General features: G+C 44.5%; 1 protein-coding gene across 4 annotated transcripts in view; it reads right to left on the bottom strand.

The window, feature by feature from the left end:
* The window catches only part of ASTN1 (astrotactin 1), a 328,202-nt gene that overhangs the window by 23,987 nt on the left and 280,351 nt on the right, over nucleotides 1–23,864 (bottom strand). For all 4 annotated transcript variants that reach the window (XM_060295993.1, XM_030875395.2, XM_060296001.1 and 1 more), the window contains 4 exons: nucleotides 17,371–17,639; nucleotides 7,693–7,826; nucleotides 3,970–4,121; nucleotides 2,800–2,935 (listed from right to left, as the gene is read on the bottom strand). In XM_060295993.1, coding sequence (XP_060151976.1) covers nucleotides 2,800–2,935; nucleotides 3,970–4,121; nucleotides 7,693–7,826; nucleotides 17,371–17,639 — 691 coding nt within the window. The remainder of the gene's footprint in view (nucleotides 1–2,799; nucleotides 2,936–3,969; nucleotides 4,122–7,692; nucleotides 7,827–17,370; nucleotides 17,640–23,864) is intronic.

Below are 23,864 nucleotides of genomic sequence, written 5' to 3'. Positions count from 1 at the left end.
CGGAATTACTGGACAGAAGAGATAAGCCCTGCTCCCAATCCAAAGGGATAATGTGTAAGTCCATTCACTGTCCCGTCCAAAGCTCCCGGGCCCTTTCCACCTCTGCCTGGCTGCTGGGACTGTTCAGCCTGTTGTTAGAGCCTGTGTGACGACATGTATATCGTGTGTGTGTGCGTGTGTGCGTGCGTGTGTGTGAACCAACGCAGCCCTGCTCTGGCTCCAGGGCTGATGTTTTAAAGGACTGAAACTTGAAGTGCATGGAGTATCCTTGGGCCTCCTGCCAGGGGGCTGACTGTCTCTGTCTGCGACTTTCACACTTGCCCCCCTCTAGGTGTGGTGGTTTCTACGGATGGCTCCAAATCCACTCCCTTTTTCTGAATTATCTGTTCGTTGTCTCATGCCCCCTAAGGCAGCGGCTCTGCTGTGAGCGCACGCTGTGGTGGGGTGTGGTAGGCTACAAGGCCGGGGAGTCACTTCCCCACTCTGGCCTCAGTTTCCTCATCTGTAAAATGAAGATAGAGTACCAGACACTCTTTAAGATCTCTTTTAACCAGGGATTCTTAACTGTTTTTGTACAGTCAACCCTTCTCAGAATCATGCTTTTCCAATGCATTAAAGTGCATAGGATGACAAAGTAAGCCATCTATACTGAAAGGCCATTCTGCCTCCGTGGACCCCGGGTGAAGAGCCAGCTCTATGCTTGCACGTGAGTTATAAGATCATGCTCGATCCTTCCAGTAGCCTGGACTGGCTGGGGAGTGAGACGCAGATAAGAGAATGCAAACCTTGATTCAATTCTTAACCACCCGCCACACCCAGACAACAAGCTGTGTGATTCTGAGGAAGTTACTCAGTGTTGCTGAACCTCAGTTTCCTCATCTATAAAATGGGAACAATAACCCTAATCTCACAGGGTCGGGGGTGGTGGTTCCCAGAAGCACCTACACGTAGTGAACCCTCCGTAAATGAAGGCTGCCTTCCTCCATATTACAGATAAGAAAACTTAGTTGCAGAAACGTTCAGTGTTCTGCTTAATCACTTAGTGGTTAGAAACAAAAACAGGTTTGGGGCCCACGTGTTCTCCACTCTTAACGCAGGGCTCCTGTCCTTGCACCAGGGACTGAAGCTCTGGTCCACTCGATGGCTCTGCAAGGAGGAACGTCTCTCCCAGACCCGCCTGCATGCTCTCTGCACATGATCTGCAGCGCCACCTAGTGGACATTGGCTGTTTTTCCCCTCTGCCCAGTGCACTGTCTCTTAATTTCTTCAGCAATCAATCTTGACAGAACGTTTGTGTTTTACAAGACTTAAGAGGGAGACACTAGAAGCTCACCTAGGATAGCAGAGTGGGAGAAGCCATCGGCCTCGGGTGTCTGTGAAATGTAGCCAGACCAAGGCCCATATGAGGAGGGTCCCAGAGTGGGTAAGGGCCGGCACGCCTAACGGACAACCATGCCAACCTCGTGCTTGTAGGAACTTTGAAATTCCTAATTAATGTTTGTTACTTAGTGACAGGAATTAGTGGGCCCTCATTATAAATGGTAATTCCAGTTTCACTGAGTTTGAGGCATTTACAGCGGGTTAGGTGTTCCATGTTCCCAAATCTTTGTTCCTTTTACCTGTTCCCCTCCTAATGAAGGGCCAGACTGCCCAAATCTCAGGCCAGCTGATGAGAATCCTAAGTAGACTTTCCTTCGTCCTACTATTATCATTTATGTCTCTCTATATTTTCCAACCCCTCCAGAATACCACTTGTCTTTATGTGTTTTACTTTCATCAGCCTGGCCCCTTGGTTACATCTCCTTCCTGTACTGAAGATATTCAGCCTGAGCATCTAAGTTCATCTTGCAATCCATGCCACTCACATTTCTAGTGCTTTTCATCTTTGAACTCTTCCACTATGGAAATGGAAATGATTTATTCCAGAAACCCTGACTCTGTTCCCGTGACCTCATCTGTAAACTGTTAAATGCTTTTCATACTGATGGGGTCAAAGAGTCCCAGAACTACATCGCTATGAATTCTGCCTTCGCCCCCCACCCCGCAATTTTCCCGTCACGACTTAGATTCCATCACTATCTCTCCTCTCTTGGTATCTTTTATGTCTGCTTCGCGAATACTTTACTGTTGTTCCCAGAGCACCGAGGGAAACGGGGAAGAGCACCAGAAAGAATAGAGCTGTTCCAAGTGCCACAATACAGGAGCTCGCTGTACTTTCTTTGAAGAAAGACCATCTCTCACCTCTATAAACTATCTATTTCAATGCCACTAGAGCAGAATTCTTGGTACTCTACTCCTTTCCTCCAAAACAAAATTAATCATCTCCTCTGACTTAACAGCATTCACTCTATTTTCTCAAGCTCACTTTCTTCTATCCCCTTTATTCACTATCTGCTTCTACCCTGTTGTCTACTCACCGCTCACCCAGTGTGCCTTTTCCAACGTTATGCTTCCTACTGAAATTCTACACAACCTAATTCAGATGACGTCCTCTCTAGTTAGAAAGAATCACTTCTTTCTTTTCTACAACAGGTTCCTTGCTCTTTTACATCTAGCTTTAATTTCAATCTGCCTGATGTTAACGTTAGTTGTTTATATGTTGCAAACTAGGATGCAAACTAGGATGGGACTATATTATCTTTCTTGGTCCTCCGGTTCTCTATAATGCTGATTGAGACAAGACTTGAGACACTCATGTTTTTCGAAGTCTCTAAAGGAACTCTAGTAGCTAAAAGGAACCAGCTAAAAGTCTGAGGGCATTCAGGGTAAGGAATAACTAGACAGGTGTCTGTCACTCACATGTAGATGGTGTCAGGTTCCAGGCATTGTATGATCAGAGAGATGGTGGTGAGCTGCTTGTCCGGGACCTGAGAGGGCATCGCACAAGGAGACTTCGCTCCGGAGATGATGTCGTCAACAAAGCTCAGCACCGTTTCTGCCCAGAGGGGAAGGAATGGAAAAGGCATGAGAAACAGGGATGGCCAAGCAACACCTGGTTGGGACTGACTCCGTTAGAACTTAACATTAAAATCACTCGGTCCCTGGTCTTCTCATCTTCCTAGTAGGGCAAAGAGACCCAGAAGGAATGGTCTTTTCTGTTTCATATTTCATCAGTTTGGAGCCATCTGTCCAGAGTTAGCTGAGACAACCAAGGCAAGATGTACGTAGCACATCTGTGAGCTCTTTCATGACATGTTCTTGGCTTGGGCAGAAAACAGCTGTTCTGGTCAATGGTCATTGCCGGACCTTTGCAGTACCTGTGCGCATCAGGAAAGAGCCCCGGAAGAAGCCGTAGCCAGCTCTCCACGCCCAAAGGCAGTGCGTATGTTTCCAAGCCACAGTGATAGTTTCACCAGAAGCTATTTACCCTGCACTACACTGTGGATGCTACCACCCTGCTGGTGCCCACACTCATGCGTCAGTTTTAGGAATGATTTACGTTCACCTTTCCCTATGTGTAGACAGTGAAATACTAAGGCATGAAACATTTTTCATGGGGTGTTTCCACTCCTTTAAGACATCTCTCTTCTAGCTGTACCTGGCAAAAGCAAGGTTTGCTTTAGGACAAGACATGGGGTAATAAGCACATCTGTTTCTACATGCTTTTGCCTGGATGGGGCGGGGAGTTGGGGTTATTAGCAAAGAAACTTTGTTCTGTAATCATGGCAGTGGTTAACACAGAATTGTTTCCTAATTATGGGCCAGGATAACTAGCGTACTGTATTGTTGTTTCTTTGTGTGCCTAGAGACAATGAAATGGACACCTCTTTCATAAACAAAAACAAAATTAAAACAAGACTTTGTCAGATGCTCACCATGCAAAAACTCTCAAATGGAAAGGATGGCCGCTGCTTCTCCCTGCTCCTCCTGCGTTGCCTGGGGACCCAGGGCAAAGCCAGGAGGCAGGACATTTTCCTTTTCTTTTTGCCACCTGGATCAAGATGAGCCTGTGAAGCGGGAGATGCTCACCTGTCTCCACCTTGGAGTGGTCCATCCTGTCAGTGACCTTTTCTTGACGGATGAGGTAATCTACAATCTGCACCCCGATTGGAGGCTCTGAGTGTTCCCATTCCAGGACCACGAGGGTGCTGCTGGGCTCATGAACCGTGGAGAGTCTGAGCCTGAGTGCAGACAGCAAGAAACATGAAATGGAGGTCCAGCCCCAATACCACTACTGGCCACCTTCTCAATTATTATTATAGCGTAAACTCTTTTTTCTAACCTTTCTTAACCAACCACTAGGATGATTTCTTTGAGGGTGTGTCTCCTTCACTGTAAAATAAAGGTTCTTGAAGATCCTTAAAGTCTATATATTGTTCATCTAAGTGCCTGTCACAAATTGGGAACTCAACATATATTTGTAAATAAGTAAATAAGCAGGTGAGTCAAAGATGAATGGATGCCTGCATTTTACAGGGTTAGTGGATGGGGCCTTTGGAGTAGCACTTTACAGGGCTTGAAAATGTAATTTCTGGGTTTGCTCTTGAAAAATAAGAAAATGTGCCTATAATGCTCATACCAAGGCCCACTAAAGGTGATGTCTGGGAGAGCTCTGCATTAAGAAGGACAGTCAGCTCAGCTTCGAGAACATTACAGGATTGCCCTGCTGGCGGAACCCTGGCTTCCCCTCTTGCTACGGGTATTAACGTGCGCTCAGTTTGCAGGTAATGCTCATGGGGGCTCTACTGGGCCAGAGAAAGTTGGACACATGTCAAGGTCTCCTCAGGGCGTTGTCCTATGTCTGCACACTCAGGTTCTGATTTCAGTTTCTGTCTTTACTCTTGGGTTTCTATGTATATCCTGATTCTAGACTCTACAGTCTTTCCTTGCTTTTCCCAATTCATTGTCTCCTTATGTCATGTAAATTGTCCATTTTGACCACTCTGCCATCTCATAACTCTTTATACTTGTAGAGACTCAATGAACACTATTGTAGAGACTCAAACACTATTAACATTCATTGGCACGGATCTTCTAATGATCCAGGAGGTTTCAACTCTCTGCCTTGTTCTGACATCATGTGTGTGTGTTAGGTTTCCCGCTTGCTTCTTGTCCCGTTTCTTCCTAGACCACTGGCTTTAGGGAGTTTTCCCTGTTTGTCTCACGCCAGCCTCCCTCCCTTACATGAGTCTCTGCCATTCATTCCCAACCTTCGCTCCCATATCTCATGACCACCCATAATCCTGGTGCTCTAGCCTCCACTCAGCTCACCAGATGTGTCACTGGTCTCAAGGATCCCCAGGCAAGGTACTGTGGATGGATCCCATCAAAGCAATGCTCAACTTCAATTCAACGAATATTTATTAAGCACCCACTACTTATAAGAACGTGCTCGGTGCTGAAGAGGCACTGGTGCAAAAGCCAACTCCAGCCCCTTCTTTTATGGAGTGGTCACTAGACCAACATACAAATTATGCATGGGATTGTAATAATGTGTGATAAGAACTTTAACAAGACATCATGGGAAGCTGTGGGAGCAACGGTAAGGAATTCAACTGGTGGGAAAATAACACAAACCACATGCTCTTTAGTGGCTTACTATGAAGGAGTGCATAGTTTGCATATGACATTAAAGATGGAACGGACCCAAAACAGTGCAGATATTCATTAATTAGAATCACATGCAGAGGGCTATTTTGAAGAAAAAAGCATTAGGGAGCTTAAGTAAGTAACTAAGCCTTACTGAGAACTCAGATTCCATGAAAACATGGACTGAGGCTGGCCTCTACTGAGAAATAGGAGTGTGTATGATTTAAACAGGCTGGTGTAAAACTAGAGTGCATTCCTATATCCAACTACCGATAAAAATTCAAGAAATTACGGTTTGCTGCTGGAAGAAGTGATTAAAGTTGACAAGAAAAGTGAAGTCCTTTGTAGATGTTCCTGTTTATGGAAATTTAGCCCAATTAGATCTCTTTTGCTATGACACTTAGTAAATGCAGATTTTGAAATGAAATCAGCCCCAGGACACCAATGGCTAGATCTGGCATCTACCCGATTTAGTGTTGTGTGTCAAAGGTAGCTCTCTTAGCTGGTGAATCAGTCTAGAAGCACCATCTTCTAGAGTTCCCTTTCTGCCAAAAGAAAGACCTTTCACTAATAATGAGCTTGACTCTCTTTTGAGCTGAGAGATCTAAGTCATGGCTGTAAAGAGCAAGAAGCCAATGGCTGGCGTGTCTAAAATGGCCCACATAGAGAAGGCCTGTAGACAAAAAAGAAGACATTGGCTTGTGATGACCCTGTACCACTGTGCTCTCCTCTTTCTCAATGTTCTTCCTGCTCAGTCCTGGCCCTTTAAGGCCCACCCACACTTTCACGGAACAGACCAGATAGCAGTATGCACACAGACCAGCCTCTCGCTTGCTGGTTTCCTACTGCCATTTGGCTCCTGCTTACTCAGCCCTCCAGTCGCTGAGTCAGGATCCTCCCTTTGGGCTCTCTTTGCCTTACCAGTCCAGGCCCCTCCAGCTCGTCCCACCATCCCTCTTTATTAGACACAACATTTCTGTGCTTCACGCCCATGGCAGATGCCACATTCGAGGCCAACAGGGTTTCCTGCCCTTTACATGAGTTCAGCCAGTTCTGTTCAGCCTTCCTCTGAGTGTATGAAAACTGGACATGTTCATTTTCAGCCATCTTTGCAGCCCTCTGTACTTTGTTCACCCCTCAAATGCAGATGCCCCTTAATGCACATCCCTGACCCTCTGCTCTTCCCAGATGACAGTCATTCTGGAGCATCCTTTCTCATAGCTGCGGTTCCATTTCTCATTTCTTTGGGGCTGAGTTCAATCTTCTTATCTCGAGTGTTTACTTTGTTGTAGGGCCCCAGATCATCTTTCCTCATGACCGCTGACTATCTCTACAGGACTGCCCCACTATAATTCTCAGGCAGGTCCAAAGGGAACCAACCTCCTCCTCGAGCCTGCTTATCCTGGGATGCTTCTTTTCTCAGCTGTAGCCTATTCATCGTCCCAGCCACTGAGGTCCTAAGTCTTAAGTCCATTCTCCACTTTTCCTTCCTTCTCACTCCCACAGTCAATCAGTCACCAAACCCTGCTGGTTCTACCCAAAGTCATCTCTGAGTTGTATCCTCTGTGTATTATACTATTATGGTTAAGATCACGGTCTCTTACCTGTGGCCCTGCTTCCTGCTCTATGACCGTGGAAAAACTATTCAGTCCATCTGAATCCATTTCCCTGTCTATTAAAGGGGGTGGTGGTGGTGATAACAGTACCTAACTGCTTCACACTGTGCCCGACACCCAGTAAGTGTGTTGCTGTCCTGGGTCTTATTACTGACCTCTATCTTCCTCCACGGCAACATTACATTTACCCCTCTTTTCTTCTAGCCATGCTGTCCTGCTTTCTCCACCTTTGGGGAGAAATTCAAGTGCTATGTCCTTTATGAAGCCTTCACTATTCTTCAAATTCAGACTTGACTGTTCCCTTTTCACACTGTCTTTAAATGTCTCATATAACTCTTATCCTACCATTTCTGCTACCGTTAAATTGGTTCACTTGCCTCCTTAGAAGATTGAAAGCACCCCTAAGGCAGGTACTGCACCATATTTTTCTTTCTGTTCCCCAGTACCCAGCAGATGGCTTGGAAAAGAGTAGACACTCTTTAACGTATGTTTGCAGAATAATGGCGAGGCACACAAGCAAGAGAAAGGCCGAGAAAGGGAATCGTACACGGGCTGTGGGAGAGGCGCACAGGCAGGGAGTCCATCAGTTCCGAAAGCAGTGGGGTCACATCGACACCAGTCCTCGATGACATCTCCGGTCCCGGAGCACCAGAGGGAGCTCATGGTGGCCTCCAGCAAGAGCTGCAAGAGAGGGCAGAGAAAAGAGTAAGCAACAGGGAGCCAGGGCTGGGTCCCCAGAGTAATGAGACAGAGCATCAGGGCTCTGCTTGGCCGTAAATAACTCCTGTCAGCAGCCTGTAGCACCACGTCTCCATTTACTTCTACCCCAGAAGAGTGTTTCTGGGGAGCCTGGACCCTGTAGGACCCCGTAGGGTGTCTCTGTCTCATTAGCATAACAGTTCATCCCTGTGGTTGAGGGCTGTCATCTTGGAATCAAGTCTGATTCCACCTCGCATCTCCCTCCCTCCCATTCCGCACCATCATTCCACACCTAGGGCTCTAGAGACATGACCTCTTCCCCATATGCTCAGCAGGGCCAGTCTTGACCACTCTCCCCCGGGCCAGAGGCACTCAGCCTTTTCTCAGATGCCTCTCCCAGCATCCTTCTCTGCACTCTTCACCCTGCCCCAGTATTTCCTCTGCATTCCTTCAGCAGGCTTTGTATCTCACTTACAATATTTATGCAGTTCTGCTTTGGGTTGTGATTATGCATTAGACCTCTCTTTCCTCGTAGAAGGTAGAAACCACGTGACACACAGGCTAAGAGCTGTGCTCTGGGGCAGTCCCTCTAGGTGAGAACTCCAGCTCTGCCAACCACTGCCATGTGACCTTGGGCAAATTACATAAACTCAGGCTCCTCAATGGTAAAGTGGGACAAAAACAGCACTTTCCTTATAAGGATGTTGTGACAATTAGATGAAATAAACACATGCCAAAGGGCATGGCATAGTGCCTATGCTATGAACACATTAGTTGTATATAAATAGTACATGTTAGCCATCAATAAATAACAGCAATTGTTATTGTCTTTGAATGACAGGGTTGCGTCTTGTGTGGAAGCTTGTTAATAACATAGAACCTAGAGTAATTCTCTACATACAGTGGTTTCACAGCAGATATTCACTATTCAATTAAAGGACAACAAGATAAAATTAGATCACTGAGGGAAGAGAACTTATGAGAGGGGCAAGTCCCTGGTGAGGAACTGGGTCCTGACAGGCACTGAGCCCTGTGTGAGGCCCTGCTGCCTCAACCCCAGCCCAGGGTGGGGGAGAGCCTGAGACAGCCGCAGGGCAAGCTCAGGGCTTTCTCTCCAGGTCAACTCAACTTCTGCAGCCTCTGCTTTTCCTCTGATTCTCTTCCCTCTGTTTCATCCTCACCACACCCACACATAATGGATAAATTAGAGAAATGAAACAGCTATCCTGGAAAGTTCTAGGCCAAACAATTAAAAGAAAGAAAAAAAGAGAAGACGATAAGAAAAAGAAGAGATAATCCTACAAAAATCAACATGTCCAAAGCCAGTATCCTATGTCCCATCCATCCCAGGTTAGAAGAGATGACATAAAGTCCATACTGAGCCCCCCTCCTTGGATTGGGAGCCTCAAGGGAGCAGGGATTCTCTGTTATCACCAGGATTTGCGTAGAGCTTTAGAGTTTACAAAGCCCTTAATTTATTTTTTTCCCTATTTTTTTTTAAACATCTTTATTGGAGTATAATTGCTTTACAATGGTGTGTTAGTTTCTGCTGGATAACAAAGTGAATCAGCTATACGTATACATATATCCCCATATCTCCTCCCTCTTGCATCTCCCTCCCACCCTCCCTATCCCACCCCTCTAGGTGGTCACAAAGCACGGAGCTGATCTCCCTGTGCTATGCGGCTGCTTCCCACTAGCTATCTATTTTACATTTGGTAGTGTATATATGTCCATGCCACTCTCTCACTTCGTCCTAGCTTACCCTTCCCCCTCCCCATGTCCTCAAGTCCATTCTCTACATCTGCATCTTTATTCCTCTCCTGCCCCTAGGTTCATCAGAACCAATTTTTATTTTAGATTCCATATATATGTGTTAGCATACAGTATTTGTTTTTCTCTTTCTGACTTACTTCACTCTGTATGACAGACAAACTCTAGGTCCATCCACCTCACTACAAATAACTCAATTTCATTTCTTTTTATGGCTGAATAATATTCCACTGTATATATGTGCCACATCTTCTTTACCCATTCATATGTTGATGGACACTTAGGTTGCTTCCATGTCTTGGCTATTGTAAATAGAGCTGCAATGAACGCTGTGGTACATGACTCCTTTTGAATTATGGCTTTCTTAGGGTATATGCCCAGTAGTGGGATTGCTGGGTCATATGGTAGTTCTATTTGTAGTTTTTTAAGGAATCTCCATACTGTTCTCCATAGTGGCTGTATCAATTTACATTCCCACCAGCAGTGCAGGAGGGTTCCCTTTTCTCCACACCCTCTCCAGCATTTATTGTTTGTAGATTTTTTTATGATGGTCATTCTGACTGGTGTGAGATGATACCTCATCAGAGTTTTGATTTGCATTTCTCTAATAATTAGTGATGTTGAGCATCCTTTCATGTGTTTATTGGCAATCTGTATATCTTCTGTGGAGAAATGTCTATTTAGGTCATCTGCCCATTTTTGGATTGGGTTGTTTGTTATTTTGTTATTGAGCTGCATGAGCTGCTTATAAATTGTGGAGATTAATCCTTTGTCAGTTGCTTCATTTGCAAATATTTTCTCCCATTCTGAGGGTTATCTTTTTGTCTCATATATGGCTTCCTTTGCTGTGTAAAAGCTTTTAAGTTTCATTAGGTCCCATTTGTTTATTTTTGTTATTATTTCCATTTCTCTAGGAGGTGGGTCAAAAAGGATCTTGCTGTGATGTATGTCATAGAGTGTTCTGCCTATGTTTTCCTCTAAGAGTTTTATAGTGTCTGACCTTACATTTAGGTCTTTAATCCATTTTGAGTTTATTTTTGTGTATGGTGTTAGGGAGTGTTCTAATTTCATTCTTTTTCATGTAGCTGTCCAGTTTTCCCAGCACCATTTATTGAAGAGGCTGTCTTTTCTCCATTGTATACTCTTGCCTCTTTTATCAAAGATAAGGTGACCATATGTATGTGGGTTTACCTAGGGCTTTCTATCCTGTTGCATTGATCTATATTTCTGTTTTTGTGCCAGTACCATACTGTTTTGATTACTGTAGCTTTGTAGTATAGTCTGAAGTCAGGGAGCCTGATTCCTCCAGCTCCATTTTTCTTTCTCAAGATTGCTTTGGCTATTCGGGTCTTTTGTGTTTCCATACAAATTGTGAAATTTTTTGTTCTAGTTCTATGAAAAATGCCACTGGTAGTTTGATAGGGAATGCACTGAATCTGCAGATTGCTTTGGGTAGTATAGTCATTTTCACAATGTTGATTCTTCCAATCCAAGAACATGGTATATCTCTCCATCTGTTTGTATCATCTTTAATTTCCATCATCAGTGTCTTATAGTTTTCTGCATATAGGTCTTTTGTCAAAGGAGAAGTAACAACTGACATTGCAGAAATACAAAGGCTCAGGAGAGATTACTACAAGCAACTATATGCCAATAAAAATGGACAACCTGGAAGAAATGGACAAATTCTTAGAAAAGCACAACTTCCCAAGACTGAACTAGGAAGAAATAGAAAATATAAACAAACCAATCACAAGCACTGAAACTGAAACTGTGATGAAAAATCCTCCAACAAACAAAAGCCCAGGAGCAGACAGATTCACAGGCAAATTCTATCAAACATTTAGAGAAGAGCAAACACCTATCCTTCTCAAACTCTTCCAAAATATAGCAGAGGGAGGAACACTCCCAAAATCATTCTACAAGGCCACCATCACCTTGATACCAAAACCAGACAAAGATGTCACAAAAAAAGAAAACTACAGACCAATATCACTGATGAACACAGATGCAAAAATCCTCAACAAAATACTAGCAAACAGAATCCAACAGCACATTAAAAGGATCATACACCATGACCAAGTGGGGTTTATCCCAGGAAAGCAAGGATTCTTCAATATACACAAATCAATCAATGTGATACACCATATTAACAAACTGAAGGAGAAAAAACATATGATCATCTCAATAGTTGCAGAAAAAGCTTTCGACAAAATTCAACATCCATGTATGGTAAAAACTCTCCAGAAAGTAGGCATAGAGGGAACTTACCTCAACATAATAAAGGCCGTATATGACAAACCCACAGCCAACATTGTTCTCAGTGGTGAAAAACTGAATCCATTTCTACTAAGATCAGGACCAAGAAAAGATTGCACACTCTCACCACTATTATTCAACATAGTTTTGGAAGTTTAACCACAGCAATCAGAGAAGAAAAAGAAATAAAAAGAATCCAAATCAGAAAAGAAGAAGTAAAACTGTCACTGTTTGCACATGATATGATACTGTACATAGAGAATCCCAAAGATGTTATCAGAAAACTACTAGAGCTAGTCAATGAATTTGGTAAAGTAGCAGGATATAAAATTAATGCACAGAAATCTCTTGCATTCCTATACACTAATGATGAAAAATCTGAAAGAGAAATTAAGGAAACACTCTTATTTACCATCGCAACAAAAAGAATAAAATACCTAGGCATAAACCTACCTAAGGAGACAAAACCCTTTAAATGCTAACACTTTTGTAAGGGAGCAGACCCTATGGAGCCTTCTGGGGGCAGACCCTTCCCCCATACCTCTGCTTTAGCTCCTCTCTGAAGTGCCTAGATAATAGCATCTGATGCACATTTCCTGAGTTGTTTTACAGATGCGAAACCCCCCCAGCAAATGGAAGATGTTAACTACTTGATGACCATGAGCAAGTAGCTCTCAGGCCTCCTGCAGCCTAAGGACTGATAATGTTAACCCCTGCGACACTGGCCTGTTACCACACCATCAACCAATCAGAGACTGTGCACAAGTTGATCACACACTCTGCAACCCCTCTCCCTCACCTGGGCTTTAAAATCGTTTTCCTGAAAGCCTTTGGGGAGTTTGGGGTTTTAGAGCACAAGCCACCTGTCCTCCTTGTATTGGCACCTTTACGATAAACGCTGCATTTTCCTTCACCACAATCTGGTGTCAGTAGATTGGCTTTACTGTGCGTGGGTGAGCAGACCCGACTTTGGTTTAGTAACACTTTAATTTGAGCTCCATGTTAGACAGTTATCATGATTCACAGTGGAGGACACTTACAGTCCAAAAGGTTAGGTAACTTGCTCACGGTCACAGGTTAGTAAATGGGTAACAGGACGGATTTTACATCTCAGGCTTGATGGAAACACCAAGCTCTCTTGATTAACATAGTATCCACCAGCTCCCAAGATGAATACCAGTTCACAGTAGGTGCTCACTTTATGCTTTACCTGACTAAACCAAATTCAAATCAAAAGGTGTATTTTCTTTAACTAGGAAAACAGACATCCTTTGAGATGAGCAGAATAAAGAAGACATCATGGCTGCTGCCCTACAGTCTTCAATCAACTATTATTGGCTAAGTACCTGTAGGAACGATTTCCTGTCCTAAGCATCAAGGATACAGTGCATAAGATATATATGGCCCCTGCTTGCATTAAGTCTTACAGCTAAATAATAAACAAACAAAAGTTATATAAATAACCAGAACTGTGATAAGGGCTCCAGAAAAGGGTGAAATGGTGGCAGAAGGGACAAGGAGGGGGCCAATTTCACAGAGGAGTTTGGGAAGGCCTCCATGAGCTTGGAGGGATAGGTCAAGAGTAATCTTGGGGAGAGTAAGAGTAAGAGTAAGAGTAAGCTTGGGGAAGTATTCCAGGTAGAAAAACCAATATTAAGAAGACTTTAGCCTGCAAGAAACTTGACTTCTAAAATCAACTGAGAAAAAGTTCATCTTGCTGTAAGAGACAGAGCGGGGGCAGGGGCAAAGAGATGCTAAGAAAGTGAGAGGGTGGCAGGCTGATTACAAAGTCCTTAGGACACCATGTGGGGGTGGGTGTCACATTCTAAGAGCAACAGGAAACCATCAAAGTGTTTCAAACAGGGGAGCAACCTGATCAGATTTTCCTTCCAAAGTTATTGATGACAGTACATATGATGACAAACATTCTAAATGCCGTTTCAGACCATTCGCTGAGAGTTCCTACTCTCTAGATCCTGGGCGAGAGGTAACTGTGTAGGTAGGATGAGGGTACAAGAGAGGAAACGAGAAGGAACGCTTTGGGAAAGGAAGAGAAAGGAAAACTACATTTTTCTTAGTACCTACAATGTGCCAGGCATTCCATAGGAATCCTTGTTTGTTATTAGATTTAATCCTGATTCCAGAAAAGAAATCGAATTTTCCAATTTTTATTATTTTTCTCTAAGGAAAGCAGCTGAACTTTTTTTTAATATATAAATTTATTTATTTTTATTTTTGGCTGCATTGGGTCTTCGTTGCTGCGTGTAGGTTTTCTCTAGTTGTGGCGAGTGGGGGCTACTCTTCCTTGCTGTGCGTGGGCTTCTTACCGTGGTGGCTTCTCTTGTTGTGGAGCACAGGCTCTAGGCACACAGGCTTCAGTAGTTGTGGCACACGGGCTCAGTAGTTGTGGCTTGTGGGCTCTAGAGCACAGGTTCAGTAGTTGTGGAGCACAGGCTTAGTTGCTCCGAGGCATGTGGGATCTTCCCGGGCCAGGGCTCAAACCCCATGTCCCCTGCATTGGCAGGTGGATTCTTAACCACTGTGCCACCAGGGAAGTCCAAGGAGCTGAACTTTCAAGCCAAGTTCATCTATCCATTCATTTGTCCATTTATTCATCACTTCGTTCATTCATTCTGCAGAATGCCAACTATGTGTGACCACTGCTGGGCACTGGGATTCCATAGAAGAGAAAGTTTCTCACAGTCTAGAGGAGAGTGAACAACTATATAAACACTAGGATAGTAGGTGATGCATGCTTTAAAAGATGTATGCACATATACAGTGGGAGCTACACGAAGGAACATCGGGTTGGCCTGCGAGTGTAAGGGAGAGTCATGTTTGAGCTGAAACTTGGAAGTAACAGTTAAGAGTTTGCCAGTGGCAGTAATGTGGGAAAAGGCACTTCCGGGAGAAAGAGTTGCAAGTCTGAAGGGCCAGATGCATGGGAGAAAACGCGTTTTGTTTAAGGAGGTACAAGGAGTTAAATTTTGGAGGATAAAGCATAAAGTATAGAGTGGGTACAGACTAACCATGTAAGCGAAGACAAAATCGGAGCGTGAACTGCCCTTGTAATGATGTGCTAAGGACTTTAGATTTATTCAATAGATTCTGCAGAGCCACTGAATTACCTTGCTGCTATATGATCAGAAGTTCATATCAGCCTTAAGACTACTTAGTCAGATGACTCTGACTGGTCTAACAGGGAAACCAGTAAGAAGGTACTGTAACAAGAAGATGGTGGCCTGATATTACAATAGATGACTGAAATAGTTAGGCTGTGACAGGGGGTATAATAAAAAGAGGACGGATTTGAGATATTTGTGGCCCTAGATGATGGATTAGATGTTAGGGACAAGAAAGGTCTAGGAAGCATCCTTGGTCTCCAGTTTGGGCAACTTGGTAGAAAAGAATGCCGTTCACTGAAGTGGAAGCACAAGCAGGTATAGTTTAGGGTGGAAGGTGGTGACTTCAAGTTTGTTGGGTTTGACACACCTGGTTTGTCATATGGTTTGATCTACTTGTTTCTAAATTGCAATCACAGACTAGACTGAAATATGGCATCGGAGATTATTTAGTCCGACAGAAGGAAGACAGTGAGGCCAAGAGGTTGGAAAACTGGCCTGAAGATCTACCAGACAGGTAGGGATAGGAACACAGCGAGTTACTAATGCCAGGACTTAGCTCCCCTCCACTGGTCCTTTGCTTCATCACTCCTCATCTCTATTCCTTCGTAGAAAGGGCAGAATTAGAAAGAAAAGCAGAGGAGTGGAGGGAATGGTGGACACAGACAATGTCTAAGGAAGAAGAGAGAAGATATGGTGACTGAACTCCTGCTCAGGCCACCTTTCTGTGTGTTTAGAAATTAAAGGTTCAAAATATGGCCAGATGGGAGGTATCTCTCAACCACTCTCCTAAGACCAGTGCAGGGAGACAGAGAGGGGCTAAATTCTGGCAAGCAGGGGATCCAGAAAGGGGCGATGCTAAAGACAAGACTTCCTTCAGCTTCCTCATTCTGCTGGTACTGGCCTGACAGGAAGCAGGGGCTCCAGGCCCCCCTCTCCCGCCAAGCTCTTCCCTGTCTGCAGCTTCGCATGCCCTGTCCCATAGGATGGTTCTATGCGTGAGCTCCCTGATTCTGCTGCTCCCAGGCAAGTGCACAGGAGCTCCTGGGGTGCTCAGAGAAGCAGCCTTGGGTGCTCACAGAAGACAGAGTGGGACATGTAAGGGGAGCGCTGGGCATTGGATTAAAAGCACTGCAGTTTTGGGGTTTCCATGGTGACACAAACCCCTCCTTCTCATCATCCTTTCAAGCCCACCTCCAGTGGTCTCTTCTCTCCCACTTCTCTTCCCATAGTCACTTCTATCAGAGTGAAGAGAAATTTTCAGGCCAAAGGAACAATTTATCTTTTTTGTTCCTGTGAAAAACCTTATTTTCAAACACTCAATGAAGTATCTGTAGCAGAGGCAGAGAGGAGAGAGAAACACACACACATGCAAAATCCCTCCTGTTGGTTTGAGCATCACCTATGAAACAAACTGTGATGCACCAGGTGTCCCTTGAAAGAGAAAAGAGAAAGCAATTATCACCCCACCTGGAGAGACACACCTCTCAGGCAGGCAAGCAGCTCGCTGCTGTGACTCTACTATATCGTTTCCCCAAAGTGGCTTTACCTAGTCTCAGAAGTCCCCCACCCTGAGCTTTTGTGTTTTCTATTTTTGTCATTGTTGTCATTGTTGTCTGTGTTTTGACCCGCTCTGTTCTTAACGTCCTTGAGAAGATCAGAGAGCTAGGAAATGAGGTAAGTCACTGCCTCTGCTGCATTTATTTAGCTTACCTTTTTGGGTCCATTCATTTCCTGCTAGCACCTTGGGAAAGCGAGGGGCAGAGGAAAAAGAGGAGTGGCTGGGAAATGTCATGACCCAGCTGCATAATATAAGGCAGAAAGATCTGCATGGACGTGGAGTTTTGTTCTTAAGAGTCAGAGTGATGGGCAGAAAACCAACCCCCTCCAGACTAAGGTGGGCAGATCCTTCCCTTGGGGATCTGCACCTAATGTGCTCCTTCTAGCCTAGCTGACCCAGTCCTGGATCAGTTAGGGGAGCTGGCCCACCTGCCGGGCCAACAAGGGGATGGTACTGCTGAGTCCCCGCCCACGACCACCCCCTGAGGCTTTCTGAACAAAGCTTTGGTGACTGTGATTGCTATGCCTCCGTATCTCCCTTCCTCCTTCCAGCCCTCGTTGCTCAAAGACCTGTACAAATGCCAAGCGGTAACTCCTGAGTCATCACCATGGGTGTTGCAGATGCATTGATTTGATTTAATATGCAAAAATGCAAATCTAAGCAAATTAGGTGGCTGGAGTAGTTAAATAAAAAGGCTCACTCTCCGTATTGTAGCGTTGAGCTCAGCTGACCCTGTCGCCCCCTCAGGCCATTTGGAAAGCCCTTTGTTGCTGCTGATGCCACCTTGAACCCCGAGTCCCAGGCCTCTTACCCTCTGCGTCTGGTTGTTGGTGACCAGTTCATAGATGGGGGCTGCTCTGGTCACCTCCAGCAGAACTGGCTCGGCAGGGGTGTCGGGGCTGGCTGTCACGTGACACAGGGGGCAGGACGAGGGGCACCGTCCCTTGCTCTGGCACTCCATGCGGACTCCAGCCGCCATGCGCTTGGTGCCAGACTCTGACAAGCTGGCAATGTATTCTGGGAATGTCAGCACCTTGGGGTCTCTTTCCCGCTCCTCTGACTCGTCAGATGGGGAGTTGCCTGGCAGACACAAAATAAAAAGGAACAGTGAGGGAGGTGAAAGAGCAGGGACTTGCATGGCCTCGTGGCCCCTGAGTGCTAGACTCAAGTCCTTGAGAGGTCAGAAAACGACTCTGAGGGGGTAAGAATGTGATGCTGTTATCCCACTCAATGCGGGGAACCCATCCTCCCAGAAACCCACACAGCTGGAAATGACCCTTCCAAACGTGAGACCAGGTTTTCTTCCTTTCTGAGAATCATCGGCGCCACGGATCCTTTCAGACAGATGCTTCTGCTGTATCTGTGCTGGATTTATGGCTGTCGTCAATAATACAAACAATAATAGCAGTGATTATTCTATGAATCATTTTCTTCACCCAAAAATGAAGATATTAATAATACCTACCTCTAGCATTGGTTATAAATAGCCAGCTATTTTTAGAGCACAAAACACAATGGCTAGTGCATGGTGAAGCACCATCATCATAGTTTTAATCATAACTATCAGTAAGATTTATCAAGTCTGTACAGTGAAAGTGCGATCTGTTAAAGATCTCCCTTAACCCCTATAACAACTCTCTGCATGAGTTCTATCATTACACCCATTTTATAGATGAGGAAAGTGAGGCCAAGAGCCTCAAGATCACACAGCTAGTATATAGTGAGATCTGAAATTTAAATCCAGTCTTGTCTGATCCTAAAGCCGTTAAGTCAGAGGGAATAACAGGACTTCTCTGCTTCGTTATTAATCAATGTATTAAAGATACCGAATGAAGTTTGACTTTTTCAAAAAGATTTGCACTACAAAGCCTGAAAGATGGGTCCACATTGCCCTTGATTGATGAGTAAAAGGTATTTGGGGAAGCTCTTGCTTTATTTTTGGTGACAAACATTGGAAATGCTTACCAGAAGAGTTCTTCCCTATGGAAGAAAGCATTGCTTGACATTTCTCTTCCAAGCCTTCATAATTTTTCATTTAATTTATTAAGTCTAAAGAAAGATGGAAGTAGAATCTGGTAACAAAAAGCTTTGGGTTCCTTAGGAGATCCCTGGTCCTTTGTGCACAGTTGTATGCCCGAACATGAAACAATTTCAGGGAGATGGCTGGGCTTTTGGAAACAACAGGCAGACACAGAATGTTCCTTCTGGTTCTCAGGCTCATCAAGAGTGCCGAGCTTGAGGGACCAGATCTTTGGGGAAACTCGTTGGAAGGATTTGCAAAGTGGTTCCAGAAGGTAATTGTGAGATATGACTTCACAGCAGAGTTCCCTCTGATGGGGCTCAGGGAGCACTGTTATTCTCCCCTTGTTCGCGATGTAATGTAACACCGTTTGGAAGTGTCCAGGGGCATTTCGGCACTGTTGTTTCCCACATGAGCATCATCACTGTGCAGATGAGACATTTTTACCAGCAGCTCCATTGACACCAGATTCCTTCTGTGTGCAAAGGCAAAGGCTCACTTAGAAACTATAAATATGGAATATAATTTCACACGTGCCTTTTGTTTAATAACAGATCAAAGATTGAGCTCAAGCCCTTGCTAGGTTATAAAAGAACTGCATAACAGCACACACCAAAACCAAGAATGATGGCCTCCAATAGGAAGTCCAGAAGCCCACACCAGCTAGCCCCAGAGTCAACTCCAAGCCACGTGTACATCTTGATTGACATTCAGGCTCATGAAACTCAGTGAACCCCACTGGGAGGGTTCGTAAAGCGGCCACGACCTGGCAGGACTCTCCTCACCCAGCCCCTGGCCAGGCCTCCAATCTTCTTCAACAGGTTGTACGAACTGGGCTGTGATAAGTAGGGGTGGGGTGAGAGCTTTGCAACTATGATGTGATTTCTAGAAAAACAGGCCCTCGTTCATTGAGGAAGTAAATGAAAAAAAAAAAAATCAGTAAAGAGACCATGCTTCTTTTCAAGATAAGGTTTAAAACATTTCACTGTGCAAGCCTTGCCGGGGAGCTGGAGGGTCTCTTGCTGGCCCTCCTGACCCTCACAAGCATTTCATTATCCATCCACATGTCATCTCAACCTCCTGGGTGAGAAAGTATTCAACAAAGAGGCTGCAAGAAGCATTTCTATGAAATGACCACGAGATGGTGATATCAGCTCTAAAATGACTTCTGTGAGAGGAAAGAAAAGGCGTGATCAATCCGGTGTGGCCACTGTGGTACCACAGAAAATAAACTTACGGAAAAATAACACCTGGCTACTTTAAAAAAAAAAAAAAGTCATGGTACAATTTCCTTTCAATCAAATAATAAAAAGTTGAGTAAAACAAATCCATAAAACTTATCCTAAGGAGAAAAATATAGAGAGACATAATTGTGAGAGACACAAGGAAGGGAAAATAAAACTCTAAAGGGAAAATAAAAATCCCCCTCCAGAGGCTTCCCTGGTGGTGCAGTGGTTGAGAGTCCGCCTGCTGATGCAGGGGACGCGGGTTCGTACCCCGGTCCGGGAAGATCCCACATGCAGCGGAGCAACTAAGCCCGTGAGCCATGGGCGCTGAGCCTGCGCGGCTGGAGCCTGTGCTCTGCAACGGGAGAGGCCACAACAGTGAGGGGCCTGCGTACCGGAAAAAAAAAAAAAAATATATATATATATATATATATATATATATCCCCCTCCATATCCTTCACATGGAGTATAGTTTACTTAAAGGGGGAAATAATATGCCACCAGATTTCTTTTCTCTCACTTTCACTCCCCAAACACCCAGAAACTACCCCCGCACCCTACATACATATCCGTATATAAGACATACAACCCCTGCCCATTCATCACTTAGGGTGCACCATCTGACAGACAAATTGGGCCACGAGAGGGCACTGCAACCCCAAATGCAGTCGAGCTGAGTGACAGCCTCCCTGCCCTCCAGCGCTGCATCATTAAGGCTTGTAATCGCTGTAAACATTTGAGGGGCTGCTCCCCTTGCTTCCGTCTTCTGGCTTTCCCAATTAAAATCAAGATGCAACTAATCACCTTCAGTATCCTTCAGCCCTGGATTGGTGTAAGATTAGGACGTAGAGAAGCACAGGAAGGGGTTTACAGAGGAAGATGGTGAGAGGCCACCAAACTCTTGTTTTCATCAGAATTGTATTTTCCTTCTCCTGATAATATTCAGGCCCATACAGAGCAGGCCCTGCTGGAGGCCAAGACGAATTGCCCCTCTGGTCCCCTCATCATGCAGGATGGAGCTGTCTAGAGAGGAGCGAGATTTACACAGAAGTAATGAGCAGCTAACTCCCCAAAGCCATCTATTCAGGCTCCAGCGAAGAATAGATGTGTGTGTATGAGAGAGATTTTTCAAAAAGAAAATGCATTTTCCATGCGCCATTAAAGATACGATCGGGAAATACTCCTTAAAATGATGGAGTCCAGTGGTGAAAGCCCAGATAAATCTCCCTTTGCCCAAAGAGAGTACCAATAACCAACGTGTCTGTGGGGAGGAAAGAGTTCAAACCTAAAAGCTTCAGGAGAGTCTGAGCTTTGACATTTGCTTTTAAACCCCAGCTCAGTGTTGGAGTGGGTGGTGGCGAGGTCTGTGTGTGGAGAGTGGAGGGAAGAGTCTCTGCCTTATTTCCTTATGGTTCAATGGCCACCTTCTTCTATGTTCACTCCAATGACAGTCCTTTCTTACTTTGTCTCTCTTCTGCCCTCTAGATCCTGGGTAGAAATGCTCTAGTAATTTGAGACACTATCTTGTTTCTTAATCTATTTCAACAAATACACAGTTTCTGGACAAAAATAAGCTACAATTAAGGTCTTAAAAGAATATAACTGACAAAGGTAACTTCTGACCAAGAATACCCAAGTGTGCTCCCCCCTACTCAGCCCCGTTTGCAAAATTCACCCTACTGCTCTCAGGGGAGGCTGTGGGGTCCTCATCACACTTAGCTTTCTTACAAGTAGAAGAACAGCCAACCTGGAATGTCGTTAACAACCCCAAAACTGCAAAGCATTCTGCAAATACAGTTTGCTATAAATAAATGCCATTTGCTTTAGGCTAAATCTGTATCCTACAGCACATAGTGGATGAATTTCCCCAATAGAATACTGTGCTATGAGATTATTGGCATCCTCAGTGTTCAAAATCTCTTTGTGGATGTGCCTGTGGCCTTAGGCATGTACATATTGACCCACCTAGACTCAGGAGCACAGGAGGATGATAAAAGTGACTGACCATCCTCATGCAGGGTATGCTCTGCTGCTGGAAACTGACAGGTCATGAAGGTGAATTAGTTGTTATGAAGTAAATTGGTACCATTCCTGTAGGATTCTGGGACTGCTTAAGAATCTCTCTCCTGAGTCGGTGCCCAAGGCAATGAGATGCTAATGACATCACAGCTAGAACTACAGAGGCAGTTCATTAGGCAGCCAAAAAAAAAATCAAATGCAAACTTGTCAGATCCCAGCTTTTGGAGACAGCTTAGGACCCACAGGAAAGAAAGCTTGACGTGGGGTAAATGAAGCCCAGCCATAGTGAACTGCACCCTGAAGCCCACGGACACCCTGATTTCCATGACCTACCCCCACCCCAGTCTACTCCTGTTCACACCAGAAATCCTGAAGTTACCCGAATTCACATTTCTACCCATGCACCCAGGGTCAAATCAGCCTCTTACGGTGTTTAGTTATGTCTGTAAACAGAGAGGGTCAGGTCGCTCTGGATGGCCTTAAATTGAACTCCTAGACCTGCCATGAGACACACTTTCTGAGATCTTACCAAAATACAATACGATGGATTCATAATCAGGGACAAGTGGATAGGGCGTGACCCGGCCACTTCTCTCTACACCTCAATAGGAGATAACGGGTGCTCTGGGGGCAGGGATTGTGTCTTCTTCATATTTGAAACTCCTTTCCCTGGTTTAGGTGTATATATCCATTTCTATATCTCTTTCTATCTATGTCTATCTATATATCCATGGATATATATATTTTTTTTTGGAGGGAAAAGGGGAGTGAATATAGTAAGTCATGACCATAGATTTGAATTTTAAAAACAAGTCAAACATAAAGAATAAAGCCAACGCATCTGTAGATAGTCTCTAGCCCCTTACCAAAGCTTCAAGCAATCAAGTAGAAAGAAAAGAAAATGTTATCTGACGACAGCCAAAGCTACATTTCTAGCTGGGATTGCTTCCCCAAGTATAATAGAACTTAATATGCTTGCTTGGAAATCCATCTGAATGTTCAACAGGCACCTCAAACTCAACGTGTCCCAAAGTGCAGTCCTCATGTCTCCACATGAGACATGTTAGTACCTGTGTTCTGCAGGTACTAACTAGACAGGCTGGGTTTAATTTCATTTCTCACCTTGCTGTCCTGGGTTCTTTTGAGATTTTCTAGTTTTCTTTGAAAGAGACATCAACTCAGAGTGAGTTCCACTACTTTCATGTACAAATGGGAATTGGTCAGAGATAATCTAGTTACAAAGATTTGAGATAATACTGCAAAAATACATTTTGCAAATTTTGAAAGTATACACACATATCTTAGAGGTTATTAATGTGCACTGGGCAATCACCTTGGCACTTAAGGATTTACGCTTAAGAAAAGGGGTAGCCGACTGTGGCGCTGAAGAGCAGACAGTGGTTCTCCTGCGACTAGAAAATGTGAGAAAGTTGTGGTCACTAATGTCACAATGTGTCAAAAGGCCAGACTGGTGTCCTGGGCCTGCGGGGCCATGGGTACCAGTAGCTGAGGTGGAGGTACATTGCTGTGGGGTTCTAGGCAGCTCTGAGAGCTGAGCGATAGCATTGTACTGGGATTCAACATTGTGTGGACCACTTCACCAGCAAACAAGGCAGTGTGACAGCAAGAGAGAGAGGCATTCTAGACCCCAAGGACGGTCAGAGAGAACCATGCCTTCTGCACTTCTTCTACTCTGCCCAGTCTCAGCCTGCACACTGGAGCCCATCCACCTTTCCCACTACACATTCATCACTACCCATTAGCTCGGAGGAAGCACATCTTTCTTTGGGGATTAAATACTAGACAACTATCCAACATGTTCGGAAACAGTCCCAATTCCAGAGAGTTTATACTCTTGTCCTTTCTTACAAATAAATCCACAATTAAAAGACAAAAATCCTTTGTCAGGATGTATCCTTTGTGTTCTAAAATTAAAGTTACATTAAGAGGTGCAAACTACTAAGTATAAAATAAATAAGATACAGGGATGTAATGTAAACCAAAAAAAATTAAAGTTAGTGTACACTTCAGCTCTGATTC

This window comes from Globicephala melas, chromosome 1, assembly GCF_963455315.2.
Source record: "Globicephala melas chromosome 1, mGloMel1.2, whole genome shotgun sequence".
In the NCBI taxonomy this organism is placed as follows: domain Eukaryota; kingdom Metazoa; phylum Chordata; class Mammalia; order Artiodactyla; family Delphinidae; genus Globicephala; species Globicephala melas.
Note: the sequence above shows the minus strand (reverse complement) of the source record. Positions and strands in the feature narration are given on the sequence as shown.